General features: G+C 50.6%; 1 protein-coding gene across 8 annotated transcripts in view; it reads right to left on the reverse strand.

The window, feature by feature from the left end:
• DLG5 (discs large MAGUK scaffold protein 5) overlaps positions 1 to 18502 on the reverse strand; it is a 1254082-nt gene that overhangs the window by 34852 nt on the left and 1200728 nt on the right. For all 8 annotated transcript variants that reach the window (XM_086922111.1, XM_086922103.1, XM_086922109.1 and 5 more), the window contains one exon: positions 14177 to 14286. In XM_086922111.1, coding sequence (XP_086778237.1) covers positions 14177 to 14286 — 110 coding nt within the window. The remainder of the gene's footprint in view (positions 1 to 14176; positions 14287 to 18502) is intronic.

An 18502-nucleotide genomic window follows, 5' to 3' on the forward strand; every position in this document is an offset into this window, starting at 1 on the left:
CACCAGCTGCCCAGGGTTCATTTGTATCCTCAGGGTCTGTATAGACTGGATAACTGTATTCATCTTTATCATCTCCCTCACCAGCGTCCACATCTGAGTAAGTGGGCGACACATCATGAGTCTGTGGGGAAAGGGGTTCCACCAAGACGGGAGAGCAAGCAGAGTCCTTCTTTTTCTTGAGAGGGATCTTGTAAGACTCCAGTTGGGGTTCTGGGGTGATTTTCCGCTTGAGGAGGGAAAGCCTGCCCGTTTCACCGTTGATGAAATGTTCCTGACGCTCATCCCCCGAAGGTCGTCAAGGCCGCGGTCCGTGGACCACTGATGACGATTTCGGCGCCGAGGAGACCTTTTCGGGCACGTCGGCCACTGCCTTAGGAGCAAAATCCTTCGGCGCCGTCTTAAGCGGCAATGTGAAGTGGATCGGCGTGGACGCCTTGAGTGGTTTCTCCACCGGTTTCGCAGGCGGAGGATAGTCCGGATCGACCGACGCGGTGCCCTCATGGATGCGCTGCAGGGAGTCCGTCACCTTTTTGGTGAACGCGGCAGATGGGCGCGCCGGTTCAATGGAATCCTTCGAGGCCACCTTTGGAGTCAACCCTCGGGGCGCAGCCCTTGGCCTTGTCCTGCGGACGCGAAGTCATGAGGACCTTTGGCTCATCGAGTCGCTTCTTCGGGTCACCAAGAGTCTTCTTCGGATCGCCCACATCCTTTTTCGGGTCGACAAGGCTTTTGCCGGTGTCGATCGTCTTCGGCGCCAACGCTACCGTCTCGACCACCTTCACTTTAGCCTTCGGCGCGGCAGACTTCGTCTCAATGCCCTTGACTTGAGTCTTTGGCTCGACAGCCACCTTCGGCTTCTTCGGCGCCGAAGCCTCCGAGGCCTTGGAGCCGACCAAAGCGATGCGCACTTTTGGTTTCGGTGCTGGCACCTGCGCAGTATCCGGCGTCGAGACCGTTGGTTTCACTTTTGGTTTCGTTTTGCCAGGGAGTGGCTCGGCAACAATGTCCGTGGCCGGTCCCGAAGGCGGGGCCGTGGAACCCATAGCAAGATCTTGGGTAAGGCCCGAAGGCGATCCCTCGACCTGGGCCTTATAAATCGGCACGGCTTCAGAGTCAGTGTGAGGAAGCTCCTCGTCCGAGCTATCCTCCATGGCCCCGAGGGCCCCGTCGTCGTCTCCTACCTCGTCGACGACTTCTTCGCCCTCGAACGCCTCAGCTTCCGAGTCGTAGTCATCTTCGACGTCCGACGCGGGGTTTGATTCAGAAATGTCCTGGGATTCGTCCTCGACATCTCCTGCATTGAAGATGTCCACCGGCGCCGGAGCAGATTGCTGGGCCTCCAGGGCCGCAGCTCGTCGAAGCTTAAGCGTCTTCTTAGACCTGAAGCGGGAACAAGCCATACACTTGTCCTCATCGTGGTCCGGCGACAGACACTTGTTGCACACCGGGTGCGTGTCGATGTGGGGGTATTTCGAGTAACAGACTGGACATCTCTTGAAAGGGCTTCGGTCCATGATGGACGGTCGATAGGTCAGGAGCGTCGACTGGGCCTTCCGCGCCGAGAGCACGCGGGAGTACAGAATCCGGCTCGGAGCCGAGCTAGAAGAAGTAATGCCGAACGCAAGACAATACCGCTGTATAGACTAAAGACCTTTTGGTCTTAAGAAAGTTTTTGATCGATTCCGACAAGAGGGAATTAAAGACATCCGAACCCAATGGCGGAAAAAAACAATCTGAGGATGGAGTCGATGCCCATGCGCACTGTAGTCCAGGGGAGGAGCCACCTATCTTGTGATACTTCGAAGACTCTTCCAGGACAACAATGTGCAATCATCCGGACCCAACACTAGGCGGCGATCTATGCACAGATATGAATTCAGCAGCCCACATGCCTCGAACATATATATACTATGTGACTCTAAACAGCCAGCTTCAACTCAGGGAGCCCTCACCATGAACTAATGACTTACTGGTAGGAAATTGTTGTCCAATTATATACAGCACAACTGGTTTATTCTTATAGATCTCTGTATGAGGCAAGGACCCTGGCATACCTAATAAGACGAAAATACGGCATCCTCTACCGGCTTCTTTTTGAAACGTGACCATATAAACAGGTAAACATCACAACCCTCTAGCTTTCTCCACTAGCTTCCTTCACCAGTTCCCAATCCCCATTATACATGTTCTTAAGTCACTATATTTATTGCAGGTCCTCAGGTCATCTATACGGATCCTTGGGGAAATAAGAAACATTTTAAAAATGGAACAGCCTCCTTCGGGTTAGCGTGACAAGCTCCATTTAAGATCGATCTTTCAATACAGGTATAACTCCCATTTGCCCCACAGATCAACATTACAAGCAATTGAGACAATCTCTTATGTTTGTCTTTTAATTTATCACCAGAGTATCTACCTTATCAGTGGAGTACAAAAGCCTAACACCACGCAAATCAGTCAGCATACTGACCTTCCGCTGTAGCGAACTAATAGGTAATCCTTAACTTCTAACTATCACCAATTATAACCCAATCCACCTATAGTAGAATGTATAACACATGGTGAATAGGTGATGTTTTAAATTTCTATGTCCACAATCGCTTTTTCTTGGAGGAAGGTCTTACTTTATTTCCTTTCTTTTCTATCATATCACATTGATGATATATCTGATGACAATGGGTAATTTAAAATCTCCACCACGGGCTAGCTATAATGGGTCCTGTTCAAAGCTTTTAGCCTGCTTTTAAGACTATAGCATGCAAACAATCAAAAATAGTATAATTTGTTATATGGATGCATTGAAAGGAATGAAACTAATTATGATCATAACATGTTCTCTTTTCAGAGACTGAAGAACCCCCTGGTTTTAGCAGAGAGAATATATATATATATATATATGTTTGTTTTTCTTTTGGCCCTGAAGAAGGTGAATCAAATTCTATATATCACCGAAACGTACGTAGGCCGTACGCACTTGAAACCCCCTCACAGAAAATCAAGATACATACAAAAAAAGATAAAGACGGATAAGATCTGTAGAAAATGGAAAATGTATAAACAAAAAAATGAAAGAAATGTTTGAATATCTGTTGTAGAAAAGCTCACAGGGGTTTTCTCAAAAACGTTTTTTTGTTAAGTCCTATATATGTTGCATGTTTATTGCTTTCTTCACATGTCAGTCAAGTCCTTTTTAGATTGGGTAGTGATTGTAGCAGTATGTATGATAGAATGAATGGTATGAATCTAGTACGAGTTCTTCTTTTGGGGTTCTACACTTTGAAAAAGTTTTCTGTCTTAGTAAAAATCACCAAAATTGATTTATAGAAAGTGTTGATAAAATCTTTTTTATATAGAAATAATTTGATGTGTACTTGATATGAAAAAACAGAACAAATGAAAAATAAAAATATAAATAACATGTTTGAATAAACCTAGTGTCTTTCTTATATACTGCATCCTCTTTGAAATGTGTTGTGAAGTAATCACCAGAAAAATATATAGGTCTAACTAGAGGTACTTTAGCATCCCACCTGTTCCTCCCTGCATTATGTGTGTAAATGTTTGTGAGGAGGAGCTGCTGGTACAAGTCGGAAATCAGCTTCTTATCACAGGTTCGGGTAACCAGCCACTTTTCATACGGGGTGAGGGGGCGTTGCGCGCCCGGTCAGAATTCTGGTTGCAAAGCCCAGTGTCGGACCTGTAGATACGGTAAGCGGTCAGATTCCGGTATACCATAGTCCTCCTTCACCTGCTGAAACGAGAGGATACCGTTTAAATTGAACATATGACCCAGGGCCCTGCAGGGTGAGCGTCTCCAGGCTACAAATGCCCTGGGGTCCAGTCCCGGGGAAAACTTGGGATTATCAAACAGCGGGGTCATCGGGAAGGAAAACAAGGTGAGCTTGTGCCAGGTCGCCACCCGATCCCATACATCCAAGACAGTGCTTGTAATCTGTGATGCGTAAAGATTGGGAGGGCGGTGGCATCTGAGGATAAACGGAACCCTGCCACAGCTTGGTCTTGAAAAAGCCAATTCTTGCCCAATTCCAGCTGGAACCACTCCACCAAGGTGCGGAGTTGTGTCGCTTGATAATATAAAAGGAGGTCAGGCACACCAACCCCACTGAGGGCGGGCGGAAGAATCGCCATGGCATGCTTTAAGCGTGGGCGACGACCGTGCCAGATAAATCGCTCCAAATCAGACCGCGTCCGCTGAAGCCAGCCGGGTGTGGGGCGCAGAGGGAGAGTTTGGAACACATAAAGGATTTGTGGGAGCAGGGTATTCTTAGTGGCTGCCATCCGCCCCAGCCAGGAGAGCGAGTGATGTTTCCATCTCCGGAGTTCGTCGCCGAGGCGTGAGCAGAGCCTAGCGTAATTCACTTCCGCAGTGGCCAGGACGGTAGGGGCCAACAGAACTCCTAGATAAGGGATGGTGGTGTTTGACCACTGCAAATTGAACTCGCCTTGAACCTTGACGAGTGTCTCTGGCGACAGGGAGATATTCAGGGCTTCCGATTTCTCCACGTTGATCTTAAACCCCGAGGCCAGTGCAAAGGTATGGAGTTCGATAAAAAGTGCTCGGAGCGACTGCATCGGCTCCGAAAGGGAGAAAAGGATATCATCCACGTATAAACTGATCTTATGCACGTCACCGCCAAAGGGGATTCCCTTGATGAGGAGATGTTGCCTGACTCGTTGCGCCAATGGCTCCATGTACAGGGCAAAAAGGATAGGGGAGAGAGGGCACCCCTGTCGGGTGCACCTGCCGATCGATAAGCGCGGGGAGGTATGGCCCTTGACACAGACCGTGGCATTGGGCCGACGATAGCAGTTCAGTATACGGTTGCGGAGAACCTCCCCCACACCGAAGTGTTGTAGCACCAATTCCAGATAAGGCCAGTGCACCCTATCGAAAGCCTTTTCGGGATTGATGGTACATAGCATGCAGTCTGGCCTTGTCCGTGACCCAGCCTCGATGAGGTGGAAGACCCATTTGGTGTTTTCGCTGGTCTGCCGTTGGGGAATGAAACCAGCCTGGTCCGGTTCCACCAGCTGCTGCCGAATGTATGGTGCCAACCTACTCGCGAGGATGCCCGTGTAGTGCTTGAGGTCCAGGTTTAAAAGGGATATCGGCCTATAGGAACTACAGCGTGTGGGGTCTCGGCCAGGTTTGGGTATGACCGTTATCGCCGCCGCTAGAAGGTCCTCCGGGATGGCACTGGGTTGGCTGAAGGTATTAAAAAGGTCCTGCAGAAGCGGGGCAACCTGGTGGCAGAACGTTTTATAAAAGGCCGCCGAGTAGCCATCTGGGCCTGGTGATTTCCCCATTTTGAGGCGAGATATCGCCAAGACCACTTCCTCCAGGCCAATGGGTCAATCGAGGGACTCCGCCTGCGCCTCGTTCAGGGACAGGAGGGGCGTGCCTCCCAGGTAAGCACGGCCAGCCTGGAGGTCGAGCGAGTCAGCTGCGTATAGAGTTCCCAAAAGCCGAAGCTATGTTTCACCGTCGACGGCTAGGTCTCCCAGACTGGACCGTATGGCTCTTATGCCCTGCCTTTGGCGTTGCTCTCTTAATTTACTCGCCAATAGCTTCCCGCAACGATCACCCCCAGTATAGTATGCGTGTCGGAGGCGTAGAGCCGCATATTTCGCCACATCTTGGTCTAGGGCTGCCAGCATCTTTCTCTCCGTACAGACTTGGCACCAGGCTCGGGCAGCCCCCATTCGTTGGTGCATCTGCTCCAACTCAGCTACCCGTTGGGTTATTTCGGCTCTCTTCTGGGTGCGGTCTCTATTGTTAGCCGTGGCGATAGAGATGAACTCTCCCCGCAAGACTGCTTTGAGCGCAGCCCATTGTGTGGCCTTAGTGGTGTCAGTGTTGGCATTGTGAGTCAGAAATTGGGAGATGGCGGCTTTAATCCGCTCCACCACGGTAGGGCTCTGAAGCAAGGCATCCCGCAGGCGCCAATGTCGAGGTGGGGCAGGCACATCCGAGAAGAGAAAGGTGGTCATTACTGGGGAGTGATCCGACAGAGAGGTCGGGAGAGTATCTACATCTTGCACTCAGGGCACCAGTTGTGAGGAGCAAAGAAAGTAGTCAAGCCTACCATAGGATTTATGGGCTGCCGAGTAGTAGGTGTATGCCGTGGCGTGTGGGTGGAAGTCTCTCCATGGGTCGACCAGGCCCAGGTCTGATAGATGTGTGTGACACTCTGTGGAGAGTGATCCCAGCTGCCCCGTGCGTTGGCAAGAACGATCCGCCGTGTTATGGAATACTAAATTGAGGTCTCTCCCCAGCAACAAGTGTGGTTGAGTGTTCGCTGTGGCTGTCGCTAAGGCGTTGTGCAGGAACTTTTCCTGACCTTCATTAGGTGTGTATATGGCGCCCACTAAAAGTGTCTACCCTGCAATCAGAAAGCGGTGTATAAGCAACCTGCCCTTGATCTCTGCCTCCCTCTGTAGGACTTGACCCCTAAAGGATCTGGATACTAGGATCGCCACCATGCCACCTTCTTAGATGCGGACGAGAAAAACTGCAAGGGGAAGGCCCGGGATTTAAGTCGGTGGTGGTCCTTTGGCAGCAAGGGTGTCTCTTGTAAGAGGCAGATGTCTGCAGTGGAGTGCTCTCGAAGGGAAAGTATCGCCCGAAGTTTGATAGGGTTATTTAGACCCCTCACGTTAAGAGATAGGATTTTCAATCGAAGCGGCGCCATAGGTGAGTGGTAGGATCTGCTCGTCTCTGAACAAGGCGCGGGAAAGCAAAAGGAAACTCAAAAATAGGTGGACAAGGAGGATCCCCCCTCCCGCCTCCCCCTCTCTGACCCTCCCCAACTGTCCTACCCCCCTTCCCCAAACTCCCAAACTGCAACACCCCATCCCCTCCACTCCACTCCACTCCCTCCCCTCCCCGTCCTACTCCAACCACCCTCCCCCCAACTCAGTATCCCAAGGAAATGTCATTGTCCCAGACCTGCTCGGTCGCAGCACAGGGCTGTGGTAAAGTACTTACAGGAACGTGTATTCATGTCGCTGCCCGCCGCCCCCCGGACCCGTGCCCTGACAAAGCGAAAGTATTCTCCCCCTTCGAGATACTCATTCATTGGACGCAGTGTCTCTGACCACTTCCTGTGTGGCATTGACCATCTCCCTTTTGATAGTTTGTGCGTCTGGTTTTAGGGTTGGTGTCGACGATCGCCGTTTAGAGACGAGCTGCCAGCCTCCCCTTTTGGGCCTTCGGGGAGTTGCAGACGGCATAGTGTCTTCCTCCAGGTTGATGCCCAGCAGGGCACATGTCTCTTGAAGGGAGTGCAACTGACGCAGGGCGCCATCCCATTTAAAGATGAGGCGGAACGGATGTCCCCAAGAGTAGGGAACTTCTTTGCTCCTCAGAAAGTATGTGGCGATTTTGAAAGCTTTGTGCTTTTGGAGAGCCATGGTCGATAAATCCTGACAGAGGGCAACTGGGCGATCGCGGAACTTGAGGGGTTGTTGTTTCCTGGCCTCATTGAGAATACGTTCTTTAAGGGGGAGGAAGTCCGGTAGAAAAGCCAAGATGTCCAGGGGGGGGCGTTGGCCCTGCGAGGTGGTCCCACTCTGTGCGCTCTGTCGATTTGAATAACAAAGTCAACTGGTTCCCAAAGGATCTCTCGGAATAGGGCGTGTAGGTACCCTGTAATGTCCGACCTCTCTTCCTTCGATTGCACCCCCCAGACCCTTATGTTGTTCCGACGTGATCTGTTCTCCAAATCCTCTGTGTGGGCCTGTAGGTCTACCTGTTGTTTCTGCAAGCACAGCACCTCTTGCTGTAAGTGTTCCACCTCTTCACTGCGGGCGCCGTCAGTATCTTCCACATCGGCTACCCTCTCCCCCAGGCCGTCCACCTCCCGTCTGATCTCGCAAACCTCTCCGGCTACTTCTTGTTTTAGGGAGTGAAAGTCATCTCGGAGGGAGTTAAAGAGGCTCTCAAGGAAGGATTTAGTGATCGGCACCTCGCCATCTGAAGTGCTGGTGGGCTGTTTGAGAGTGCCCGGGGATGTCTGGCCTTTATCTCCCTTTATCTGCCCCTTATTTAGCATCTCTGGAAGGGTGCGTTCCCCTTTCTTTCGTTGGCCTGCCATTTAGTGTTGAACCTGGGTGCGCGGTGTACATCGCCCTTCTATCCCCGTCTCTGGCGAGTCCTAGAAATCCCCCAGGCCCTTTGTTCCGTATGGCGGGGCTGAGACTGCCTATGGCGGGGCTGAGACTGCCTCCGGCGCCGGTCTCCTTTGTCGCATCTGGCCCCTGGACCCCTCGGAGCTCCGCTGATGGTTGTGGGGTTTTGGGGGAGGCCGCAGCACGTGTCCGCTAGTGTCGTTTCCCCCGTGTCCTCTGCTGAAGATGAGGCAGTTCGTCACCAGGCATGCAACAGGCCTGTCCTTCTCTCTCGGGCCTCGCGTACTGGGCCCCACGGATGCGAGCCTCCCCGGGTCTAGTTTCTGGGGATATAGCCTCCCTCCGCTCCTCACCTCTTACGGCCCCGGAAGCCTCACTCGCCCGGCAGGGAAATGTAGGGTCCTCTCGACAGATCTTGGACTCACTGGCAGGCAACTGGGCCCCTGTCTCTCCACACGCTCTCCTGTAGCCCCTCTACTGCTTCACCGGGCGAGAGGCCACCAGAACGGGGGCAGGGGGGGTGTCCGCAGTGCTCCCTTGGCTACTCCCGCAGGGGGGGGGGGGCGTTAATCCAGCTGGCCCCCCACGGGGGCAGAGCGACCTCCGATGTCCGGCCGGGACCCCTGCCTCGAGTCCGATGTCTCTGGGGTTCGGCCGGGTCTCCGCCAGTGTTTCTGCAAGGAGTTGAGTGCGGCCCCTCACTGCGGCTCCGTGATCAGCGGGGCCCCTCGTTATTACCTCCGGTGCCTGTCTGCTTCCTGGCGGCCCGGGGGAGGCGGCCCAGGCCCCCACCGCCCAGGCAGCCAGTCGGTTGAGGGTGTGCACGGGAACAGTGACAGCGCCCAGCTCCCGTCGGGGGAACGCCCGCCGGGGCGTCCGCCGACCCAGGGTCTTCCGGTGTTAGGCCGCGCCCCCGGCCTCAATTTAGACGCCTCCGGTGCCTAGACGACCTCTTACTGCTGGACCCTGCTCCGGCATTACACTCGTGCGGCCGTCTCCCGAAGCGGGTCTCGCCAACCCAGCGACCGGGCCAGAGGCACCCCAGAGGACCGCCTCCGCTCTCTCCGGACCTTCTCTCCAGCAGCCGCGTGGTCACCCGGCCCCTGTCTTTGCGCTGTGTACGGCAATGGGGCCGCTGGGGCACGGCTCTGGTTCCCAGACGGTCGCTTCCGCTCCATAAGGCTGCCGGGGGTGTCCCGCTATCTCCCCACCCCTGCTATGAGGGCACGGGGGGAGAGGTGCTGAGTGAAACGGTCCGGTAAGGGCAGGCCTGGAGGAGCACCCGGGAGATGCGACTGCTTACTCCACCATCTTGGCCACGCCCCCTGCACGTTCTTTTTAGAGGCGAACAGATCTAACCAAGGCTCTACCCACCACTCAAAGAGTCCTTGCACCACCTCTGGATGGAGACGTCACTCATGATCCGCACGCACCGTCGGCTGAGTTTGTCCGCTCAGACATTCAGAGTACCCGCGAGATGTTGAACCACCAGGGAAATGCCCTATTGTTCCAGCCTGGTCCAGAGACGCAGGGCCTCTTGACAGAGGGTCACGACCCAATACCGCCCTGTTTGTTGTGTACCACATGGCGGTAGTGTTGTCCGTGAACACCTGAACTAGCCTTCCCTTGATGGAGGGTAAGAAGGTTTTCAGTGGCAATCAGATCGCTCGAAGCACCAACAGGTTGATCTCCACCTCCCCTAGATGCCCACCCCATCCCAGAAGAGACGCATCCGTCACTTCTGTGAGATCTGGGTGGTGAAGGGAGAGGGGTCTGTCTCTGACCCAATCACGGTTTGTTAGCCACCACTGCAGGTCTTTCGCAGTGCCCTCAGATATCTGAATCCAATCAGTGAGATTTCCCTGATGCTGTGCCCATTGAAAGTTCATGTCTCACTGCAGAGCCTGCATGTGCCATCTGGTTTGGTCCACAAGCATGATGCTGGAGGACATGAGGCCCAACGGCCTCAGAGTCATTCTCAGTGAAATCCTTTATAGAGGCTGAAACATCGTTATCATTGCCTGAATAACCTGGACTCGCTGCTCTGGAGGATAAGCCTGAAACTGCACCGTGTCTAGAATTGCTGTGACTTTGGCAGGTTGATAGTGAACCCCAGCGAGTGCAGGAGGTTCGTTGTTATCTTGAGGTGCGGGACGACTGCTTGGGATGAGCCCGCCTTCAGTAACTAGTCATCGAGATAGGGAAAGACTGGAACACCTGATCTTCATAGATGGGCTGCGACCACCTCCATCACCTTTCTGAACACCTGAGGGGCACTGGTGAGGCCAAAAGGGAGCACAGAAAACTGATAGTGTTCGTGGCCCTCCTTAAACCCCAGGTAGCGACAATGGGCAGGCAGGACGGGAACATGGAAATAGGTGTCCTGCAAGTCCAAAGCTACCATCCAGTCTTACGAATCCAGAGTAGATCGGACCGGAGTAAGGGTGAGCATCTTGAACTTCTCCTTCTTGAGGAAATAGTTAAGGGCTTGGAGGTTGAGGATTGGACTAATGCCTCCATCCTTCTATGGAAGTAAAAAATAGCGGGTATAACAACCATAGCCTATTTCTGCCCAGGGAATCTTCTCTATAGCTCCCTTGGCCAAGAGGGTTTTGACTTCCTCGCAGAGTAGGGCAAGGTGATCCTCCGGCAGCCAGTTGTAAGCTGGAGGCATGGATGTAGGGTTAGTGATAAAGTAACCTGCCACCAACTGGACATGTTTGATCTGGGGTTGGGGGAAATCGGACAAGAAAGGTTTTGCGGTGGAGGAAGGGATTGTGGCTTGGCTCAACTTCTGGAAGCCCCACCCTCGGGGTTGGGGTGAACCACATCCACTGCTTGGCAGAGGTTGCTGAACTTGCATGACTCTCTGGCTAGAGTAGGGTGTGTGCGGTTGAAATCTCATTCCGTAGCCACGAAAGGAGTGAAAAGCAGATTCAGGGCAGGATGTTGTGACGAGTTCTAAGGACTTGGCCGTAGCCCACGTGCTACATCTACGTTGACTGCAAAGAGACGGGAGCCATCAAAGTGCATGTCCATAAGATTGGCCTGGACATCCCCTGAAAATCCAAACGTCCTCAGACAGGCATGGCGCCGTATGGTCACTGTTGAGGAAATCGCTCTGCCTAGTGAGTGTCATGTCCACGCCACAGCGGATGGCGAACTTCGCTGCATCTCTCCCGTCTGAAATAGCTTGGGAGAGTAGAATCCGGTCCTTCTCAGAAGACTCTGGGAAGCACTTCGCAACTGTATCCCATATTGAATGGGAATAATGGCCCGAAAGATATGCAGTGTTCACCGACTGCAATGCTAGACAGGCGGAAGAGAAGCTTTTCTTTGTGAAGCTTTCCAGTCTTTTGGATTCCCTTTCCAGGGGTGCAGAAGGGAATGTAACACGAGAAGTGGAAGCTTGGACCACCAAGCTTTGTGAGGTGGGCGGTGAGGAAAGCTGGGTAGCAAGGTGCAGGGCGATGGCAGCGGGCAATCGTTCTGTTCACAGCAGCTTCAGTGCTGGGCTTGGAGCAGGTGCCCAGAAGAACGTCCGGCAAGGCCTCTTTGAAAAGCATCAAGGGTTCCAAGGTGGAGACACCAGGCTGCAGGACCTCTGTCAAGACGTTAGTCTAGACAGCCACCATAGGAAGCTGCAGGTACATGACCTCCGCAGCCCTATGCACCACCATTGCAAAAGACGCTCCCTCCTCCGTAGCCAGGTGAGTGGGAGACAGCATGCCAGAATCTGGGGAGGTGTCCAGGCTGCTGGCATCACCCAGTTCCCCATACCAGTCCAGATCTTGAGGTTGCCGGATTTCCAAGGGATCCTGCTGCCTCTCCAAATCCTCATCATCCATTTATAACCCTTCAGAATTGGGCAGGTTGAACGACTTGGAGCTGTACGGCTCAGTCGGCACCGGTCTTGGCATTGGAGGACTCCCGACCAGCTCTGTGTCGTCTGCAATGATAATTTGGGAGGCAATGCCAGGGGGCGCGAGTGACACAGAGGACCTCTGCGTCAGACGAGGCGCTGAGGAAGGTCACTGAGGTACGACCAGCACTGGTCCGGACTCGGAAACGGGTCTAGTAAAAGGCTGTGGCGCCGGAGGCACGAAACAAACTGGGTCTCCTTCACCTGAACCTGCAGGTCCGAATGCGCGCCGGCAGGGTTGGGCCGCCTAGATACGGAGCACATGGCATCATAAAATTGTTTTAGTTGGGCGGGGGTCTCTCCCAGCCCTGAAAAGGGAGGGACAACGGAATGAAGTCAAAGCAGGCTTCTGCTTCTTGTGGGGATTTGGTGCCTGATAGAGCAAGGGCACCATATAAACTCCCTGGAGCTCATTGCTATTCGGTTGGATCTGAAGGCCCTTTTCCCTTCCACCACGGGGAAACTGGTTCAGGTCTTAATGAACAACATGATCACATGAGGTACTGCAAAAAGCAGAGCGGTATGGAGTTGGGGTTCTGTGCCAAGAGACAATTTCTGGAACTTTGAAGAGCTCCTTGATGGCAATCATTTGGTGGGCTCTCTGAAAGCCAGGGCAGAGAAGCTCAAAATGCATCAGCTGATAGACCAAGAATAACATCTTTTCCAGAGATGGTCATAGGCATTTTTGCCTGGTGGGGCATGATGTGGATGGATCTTTTTGGCACCACTGAGAACGATCTGTGCCAAGAGGTTCTATCAAGAGATAACCTGGGAAACACATTTGCCTGCAGAGAAATACAGGCCTCCTGTACACCACCCTACCAGACTGGGCTCAGGTGATCCGGACTGCTCTGGTATGGGCCAGGAGTGTATCACCCCAATTTGTTGAGTCAAGCACTTGACCCTGGATTACTTTACCTCAAGTGGAACACCTTTCTCAACAACAGGGCAGAGCCCTTCATGTGAATCTCCACAACCTAACCTTCATGTGTGGTTTGAGAAATACCAACCAAGCGGATCTGATTTACCTGTACATTAGTGGAAATTATGCTTAAGGCTAGGAGCCAATCTACCAAATCTGTCCATTTCTGTTGCTGGGCAACGTTTGTAGCCTGTTGCGAATTGTACCCTCTGCAGGTCTGATGTTTTCTAATTTGTTCCATCGCTGGTCCTGCAAGGCTTTGTGGTGAACACTGATAATGGTTATTTGCTGGCCCTTTTGACCTTTCTACGTTTGACCGATCAATCGTTACCACTCAAATTGCCAGCTAAGATGCGTTTTTGAAGGCTCTCAAGTTTCCCTCTTCATTGTGCTTAAATGAAACCATGTTTAGTTTTCACCTTACTAGGAGGCAAGTCCTTTGAGCCATGTACAATTATTCCCTGAGATTACTAACCGGCAAGACCATATTTCTAATCACAATTACTTCTGCATGCCATGTTAGTAAGCTACAGATACTGTGTCAATTAGTATGCCTCATTAGTAACACACAAACTCCGGGTTTTTTAACCTGGCAAGGGAACCCTCTTTATCAAATTTAATTCACTTTGGTTAAGGTTAGGTTAGGCTAGGTTTAAACACTCATTCACTCACGCACTTGTTCTCCGAGAAACCTTTATATCACACCCTCACTCATCATACGGCAGTACCAAAAAACAGATCTTTGCCAAAGCGACCTTTCGGGGCATTGAAGCGCCGGCCTACTAGGAGCAGCCGCCCGATGATGAAGCATGACATCCTTCGGGGTGTGTGAGGGCATCAAGAGACAAGACCCACAATTGCCTCTAACATACAGGGTTTAAGCCTAGGACCCCACTCCGTTTATTCCAGTTTATTCTTCTTACCCTTGCTTCGGGTGACTATTGCACACTACCTTGGAACAGTTACCCCCGTTTGAAATGAGATTCACACAAGGAGCACAGGTACTGGACCATAAACAGCTCCTAGTCACCCGCCCTTCTTTTGTGATATATCTTTGCATAGCCCTTTGTCAGCAGATTTCTTAGGATCCAAGATATGAAAATATTTAACTCCCATTGACTTTGTATCCTACTCATGGCAAAAGTACTGCTATGTGGCAATAGTCATTTGGAAGTACATACCTGTGAAATACTTGCTGTAGTCCTGTTCAGTCTTTTGAGCCATATCAAACTGTTCTTTGGAATGCTTCTGTGATACTTTGTCCCGTAAAAAGATGGGGTCTTTTTGTTCTCTGTTGGTGGTAAAGGAAAATCTACTGATCACATGTTTTTGCACTTCTACTAAGATCAACTACTGCAACCACTCACAGTGCCACTAACAAACCTATCTTTATTGCAAAAAGCGTTCCATCAATCATATCATGTGTCGTAATTAACTTTCACATCATTCATTCCATGCCTCATTCCTACAAAGACTGCCTGGTCCTGACTGATAACCAAACAAGCATTGGCCTAACCAACAGCTCTGTTTGTTTTGTTAGGGAAAGTGTTTGGTAATAGTTTGGCAGGTTTGAGAGTGTGTTGACTCCAGTTGTCCTAGAAAGAATATCCCCTAGCGGAGAAACATCTTGAACTATGGAAGCTGAGGCTATTGCTCTGTGGAACTACAAACTACATTGGCATGTTTAAACTGTACGTTCAAGGAACAGAGTTATGAAAAGTATTCAGAATTTTGTGTTAAAAGTAGTGGACTTAAAAAGCATACATGCAGCAACACACTGCATAGCAAATACTTTGGAGAAAGGGCTCTTATTATTATTGCATCATAAAGAAAGCCTCTTTGTGCACAAATGTTTATTTTGTGAATAAAAAACCTGTAACTACAACCCTCTATGACAGCAAAGGTCAACAAATGAATGCACAAGGGTGATTGCTGAACAGAACTTTTATAGATGAGGCTAAACTGAATCTAAAAAGCAACACTTACCAAAAATTCATAAAACAGCAAATCAAGTGTCATGCCCACAAAGTAAATAAATAAAAACAACTACACAGGATCTCAATTACAAGCTTCATGTTGCATCTTCAGGTCATTTTTAATTGAGAACTAGTGTTGGGTAACTAAATCCCAGTCACTTAAACCTAATGGGCACACAAACGGGACAAGCAAAGGAAGATTATGAAAAACACATTAAAAAGCAATTGATTAAGGGGCTGACTAAAAGCACACTCACTCTACAAACTACTGAATGTAAAAATAAAATTCTCCAAAAGACTGTTTCATTAAGTCAGCAGATAAAACAGTTGCATCTCGAACAGGATTATAAGAATCAATCAGGTAACTTTCATATGACATTTACAAAATAAGAAAATAAACATTTTGGGCTTGTAAACAGCAGCCCACAACTTTATAACCAAGTGTGCCATGTACAACATAATAATCTGTCTAACATACCTTGCGAGCCAATTCTCATATAAAGTAGATCCCTGCATCATTTCTTGTCCCCATGATCTATCATCCAGTGATCTCAGCATCCGTACGTGGTGGAGGGGGTTCTAAAATAAGACATCGAAAATCTGCCCAGCATCTCCAGATTTTGAAATATTTCTGCGGGCAGCCTTGTGCCTTAAATATAGGTTGCTCCATGTTCATACACAAATCCAGACTCATACTCCATGTCCAAAGCTTAGGCGGGGTCGAGTCTTTCCATGCCCTGGCTATATCCCTTTTAGCAATATTAAGGCCCAGAAATAGTAGATGCCTTTTATATATATTTCCTCCAATCTCCTCTGTGAGATGCAGCAGTGCAATGCTGGGGGCAGGGGTATCTTCCACCCCAGTACTTCTGACATGACCTCAGTCCAGAATCTACGGAGCCCCTTGCGTTCCCAAAAAGTATGTATAAATGTGCCTTCTGCACGGTCACAGCGGAGACACGTGGGGGAAGCTATCAGTCCTGCCCCCCCCCCAACCTATATCTTGTGAAATAGGCACAGTTTACATATTTAAAATGAATGAATCTTAGGTATGACGCGATTGTGGCTCCCCGTGGGGATTCTAATATTTCCGTCCAGTCGTTGTTGTCTAGGGGACCAAGATCTGCCAGCCATCTCTCCCGGAGTGAGTCCAGGGTTGTAGAGAGATTCGTCATAAGAGATTGATATATTTTTGCCTTCATGTGGTCCCCCCAATAGCCCCTAAAGACCTTAGCCTCTATCGGGGTAAACTCAGAGATAGATTTCAGGGTCGCTATATACGGTGTTAGAGCGTGGCGAAAATGTAAATACTTGTAAAATTGAGTACGCGGCATCTCAAAGTCCCTCTGGAGCTCCTGAAAGGACTTCAGAATTGTGCGCGCATCACGCCCCTAATGCGGAGATACCAATGATATCCCAGTCTCGAAACCCCAATAAGGTCGATACCTGTGGCTTGAGTCCACTCTGCCAAAGAGGTGTTTCTCTGGTTAGTTTTCTCGACCATCCCATTATGCACGCCAATTGCTTCCATACTCCAAAAACTACTCGTGTAGCGGACGGGAGCCGACGGAGCTCTCTTGGGGCATGGAGGAGCACGTGTGGCAAGGTGCTACCCATGAGCCATCGTTCCACCTGGTATGCCGATTCATTTCTATTGCCGTACCACCAATCGTTGAGCACTAAGAGGTGGGCTGTTCCATGATAGGATTGGATATCCGGTGTCGCTATCTCCCCACAATAGGTAGACTGAAAGCATATTTTGAGCGCGACTCTAGCGGTCTGGTCATTCCGAAGAAAATGGCTAAGTCTGGAATTAGGCTGTCAGAACCAGGCGGGTAGTATTGGAAAGGAATGATTCTGCAGCTGATAGAGAAGGTGAGGAAGTGACACCATTTTAAAAATCGCCAATCAACCTAATATGGAAAGGGGCATACGAGTCCATGAATTCATCTCAGTCTGGGTGCCCAGCCAGATAGGGGTAATATTTTTATTCCATGACACCGACTGGGATGAAGCCAGGTGAACCCCAAGATATTTAAATCCCGATGTAGCCATCGTGACGTCCGCAGCCCATGCTCCCATTTCGGACCTCCCGTGCAGAGGCCAAAGTATAGACTTCCGGGCGTTCATATACAATCACAAGGTCTCTCCAAATATCTGTAGTATGCGGCGCAACCGTGGTCCCATCCGCCGCGGCTCTGATATAAAGAAAAGGATATCAACCGTATAAAGAGCGATCCGATCCGTTATTCCGCCTGGCCACTCAAATCCCTTAACGACCAAGTTACTTACCTTTGGTAATGATATATCTGTAAGAAACTAATAGATAGTGATAGATTCCTCACCTTAGATTTACCCCTAGAAGTCAGACTGGATCCGAAAAGTTTTCACTGGCAGTACCCCTGCGCATCGGTAAGTGGCGTAATGCGGCTCCGCGTCTGTGTTTGGCGTCATGCAGCTCCGCGTCCGTCTTTGGGGTCGCCAAGATGACGTCGCTGAAACTACTTAGACGCTGCCCTCGAGCACTTACGTCAGTTCTGTACACGACTTTCTGTGCCAGGAAAGCAGAGCCATGCATGATACTGACCACCGGTGCCTTGAAACAAGGGCCCTGAAAGGCATGACCTTAACTATAGAAATCAGTTTGCAGAACAGGGAGGATGGGTGGGGCAGTAAGGAATCTATCAGTAACTAATGTTTCTTACAGATATAGCGTTACCGAAGGTAAGTAACTTGTTCATCTGAAAGGAACACGTAGTAATAGATTCCTTAACTTAGAATAGATACCCCAGCAATAACAACCCCGATGGTGGGTCTGCAAACCAAGATCACACCAGGAAGTCCCAGAGAACAACGGCCAAAGAAGCCGACTCTCCGGACTTGGCTGTCCAGGCAATAGTGCTTAGTAAAAGTGTGCAACGAGGCCTACGTAACTGCCTGACAGATGTCTTGTAAGAGGAAACCATGTCCCAAAGCCGTAGTGGCAGCCGTCGCCCTGGTGGAATGAGCGCACAGTCGCACAGGAGGCTTCTTCTTTGCCAGAGAATAACAGGCTTTAATACACAAGACGACCCATTGGGAGATAGTCCGCTTGTGTACGGCCCAACCTTCCTTGGTGCCTACATAGCCAACAAAGAGCTGGTCATCCACCGGGAACTGTTGTGTGCGATTGAGATAAAATGAGAGCGCACGTTTTGGGTCCAGACGGTGGAGCCTCCCTTCCTCTCTGAAAGGGTGCGGAGGGGGAAAAAAGGTGGGCAAAGTTATGATCTGCCCGATGTGAAAGGCAGTGACAACCTTTGACAGAAAGGATGGACGTGTTCTGAGCACAACCTTGTCCGGATGGACAGACAGAAAAAGAGGTTTAAAGGAAAGAGCCTGGAGCTCACTCACTCTCCTAGCAGAGGGGATAGCAACCAGGAAAGCAGTCATCAGAGTTAACAAATGAAGAGGACAGTTGTAAAGAGGCTCAAAGGGAGCGCACATCAAGTATGTTAGAACCAGGTTCCAACTACGAAGGGAATAGGAGGG

This window comes from Lissotriton vulgaris, chromosome 5 (assembly GCF_964263255.1).
Source record: "Lissotriton vulgaris chromosome 5, aLisVul1.2, whole genome shotgun sequence".
Lineage (NCBI taxonomy): Eukaryota > Metazoa > Chordata > Amphibia > Caudata > Salamandridae > Lissotriton > Lissotriton vulgaris.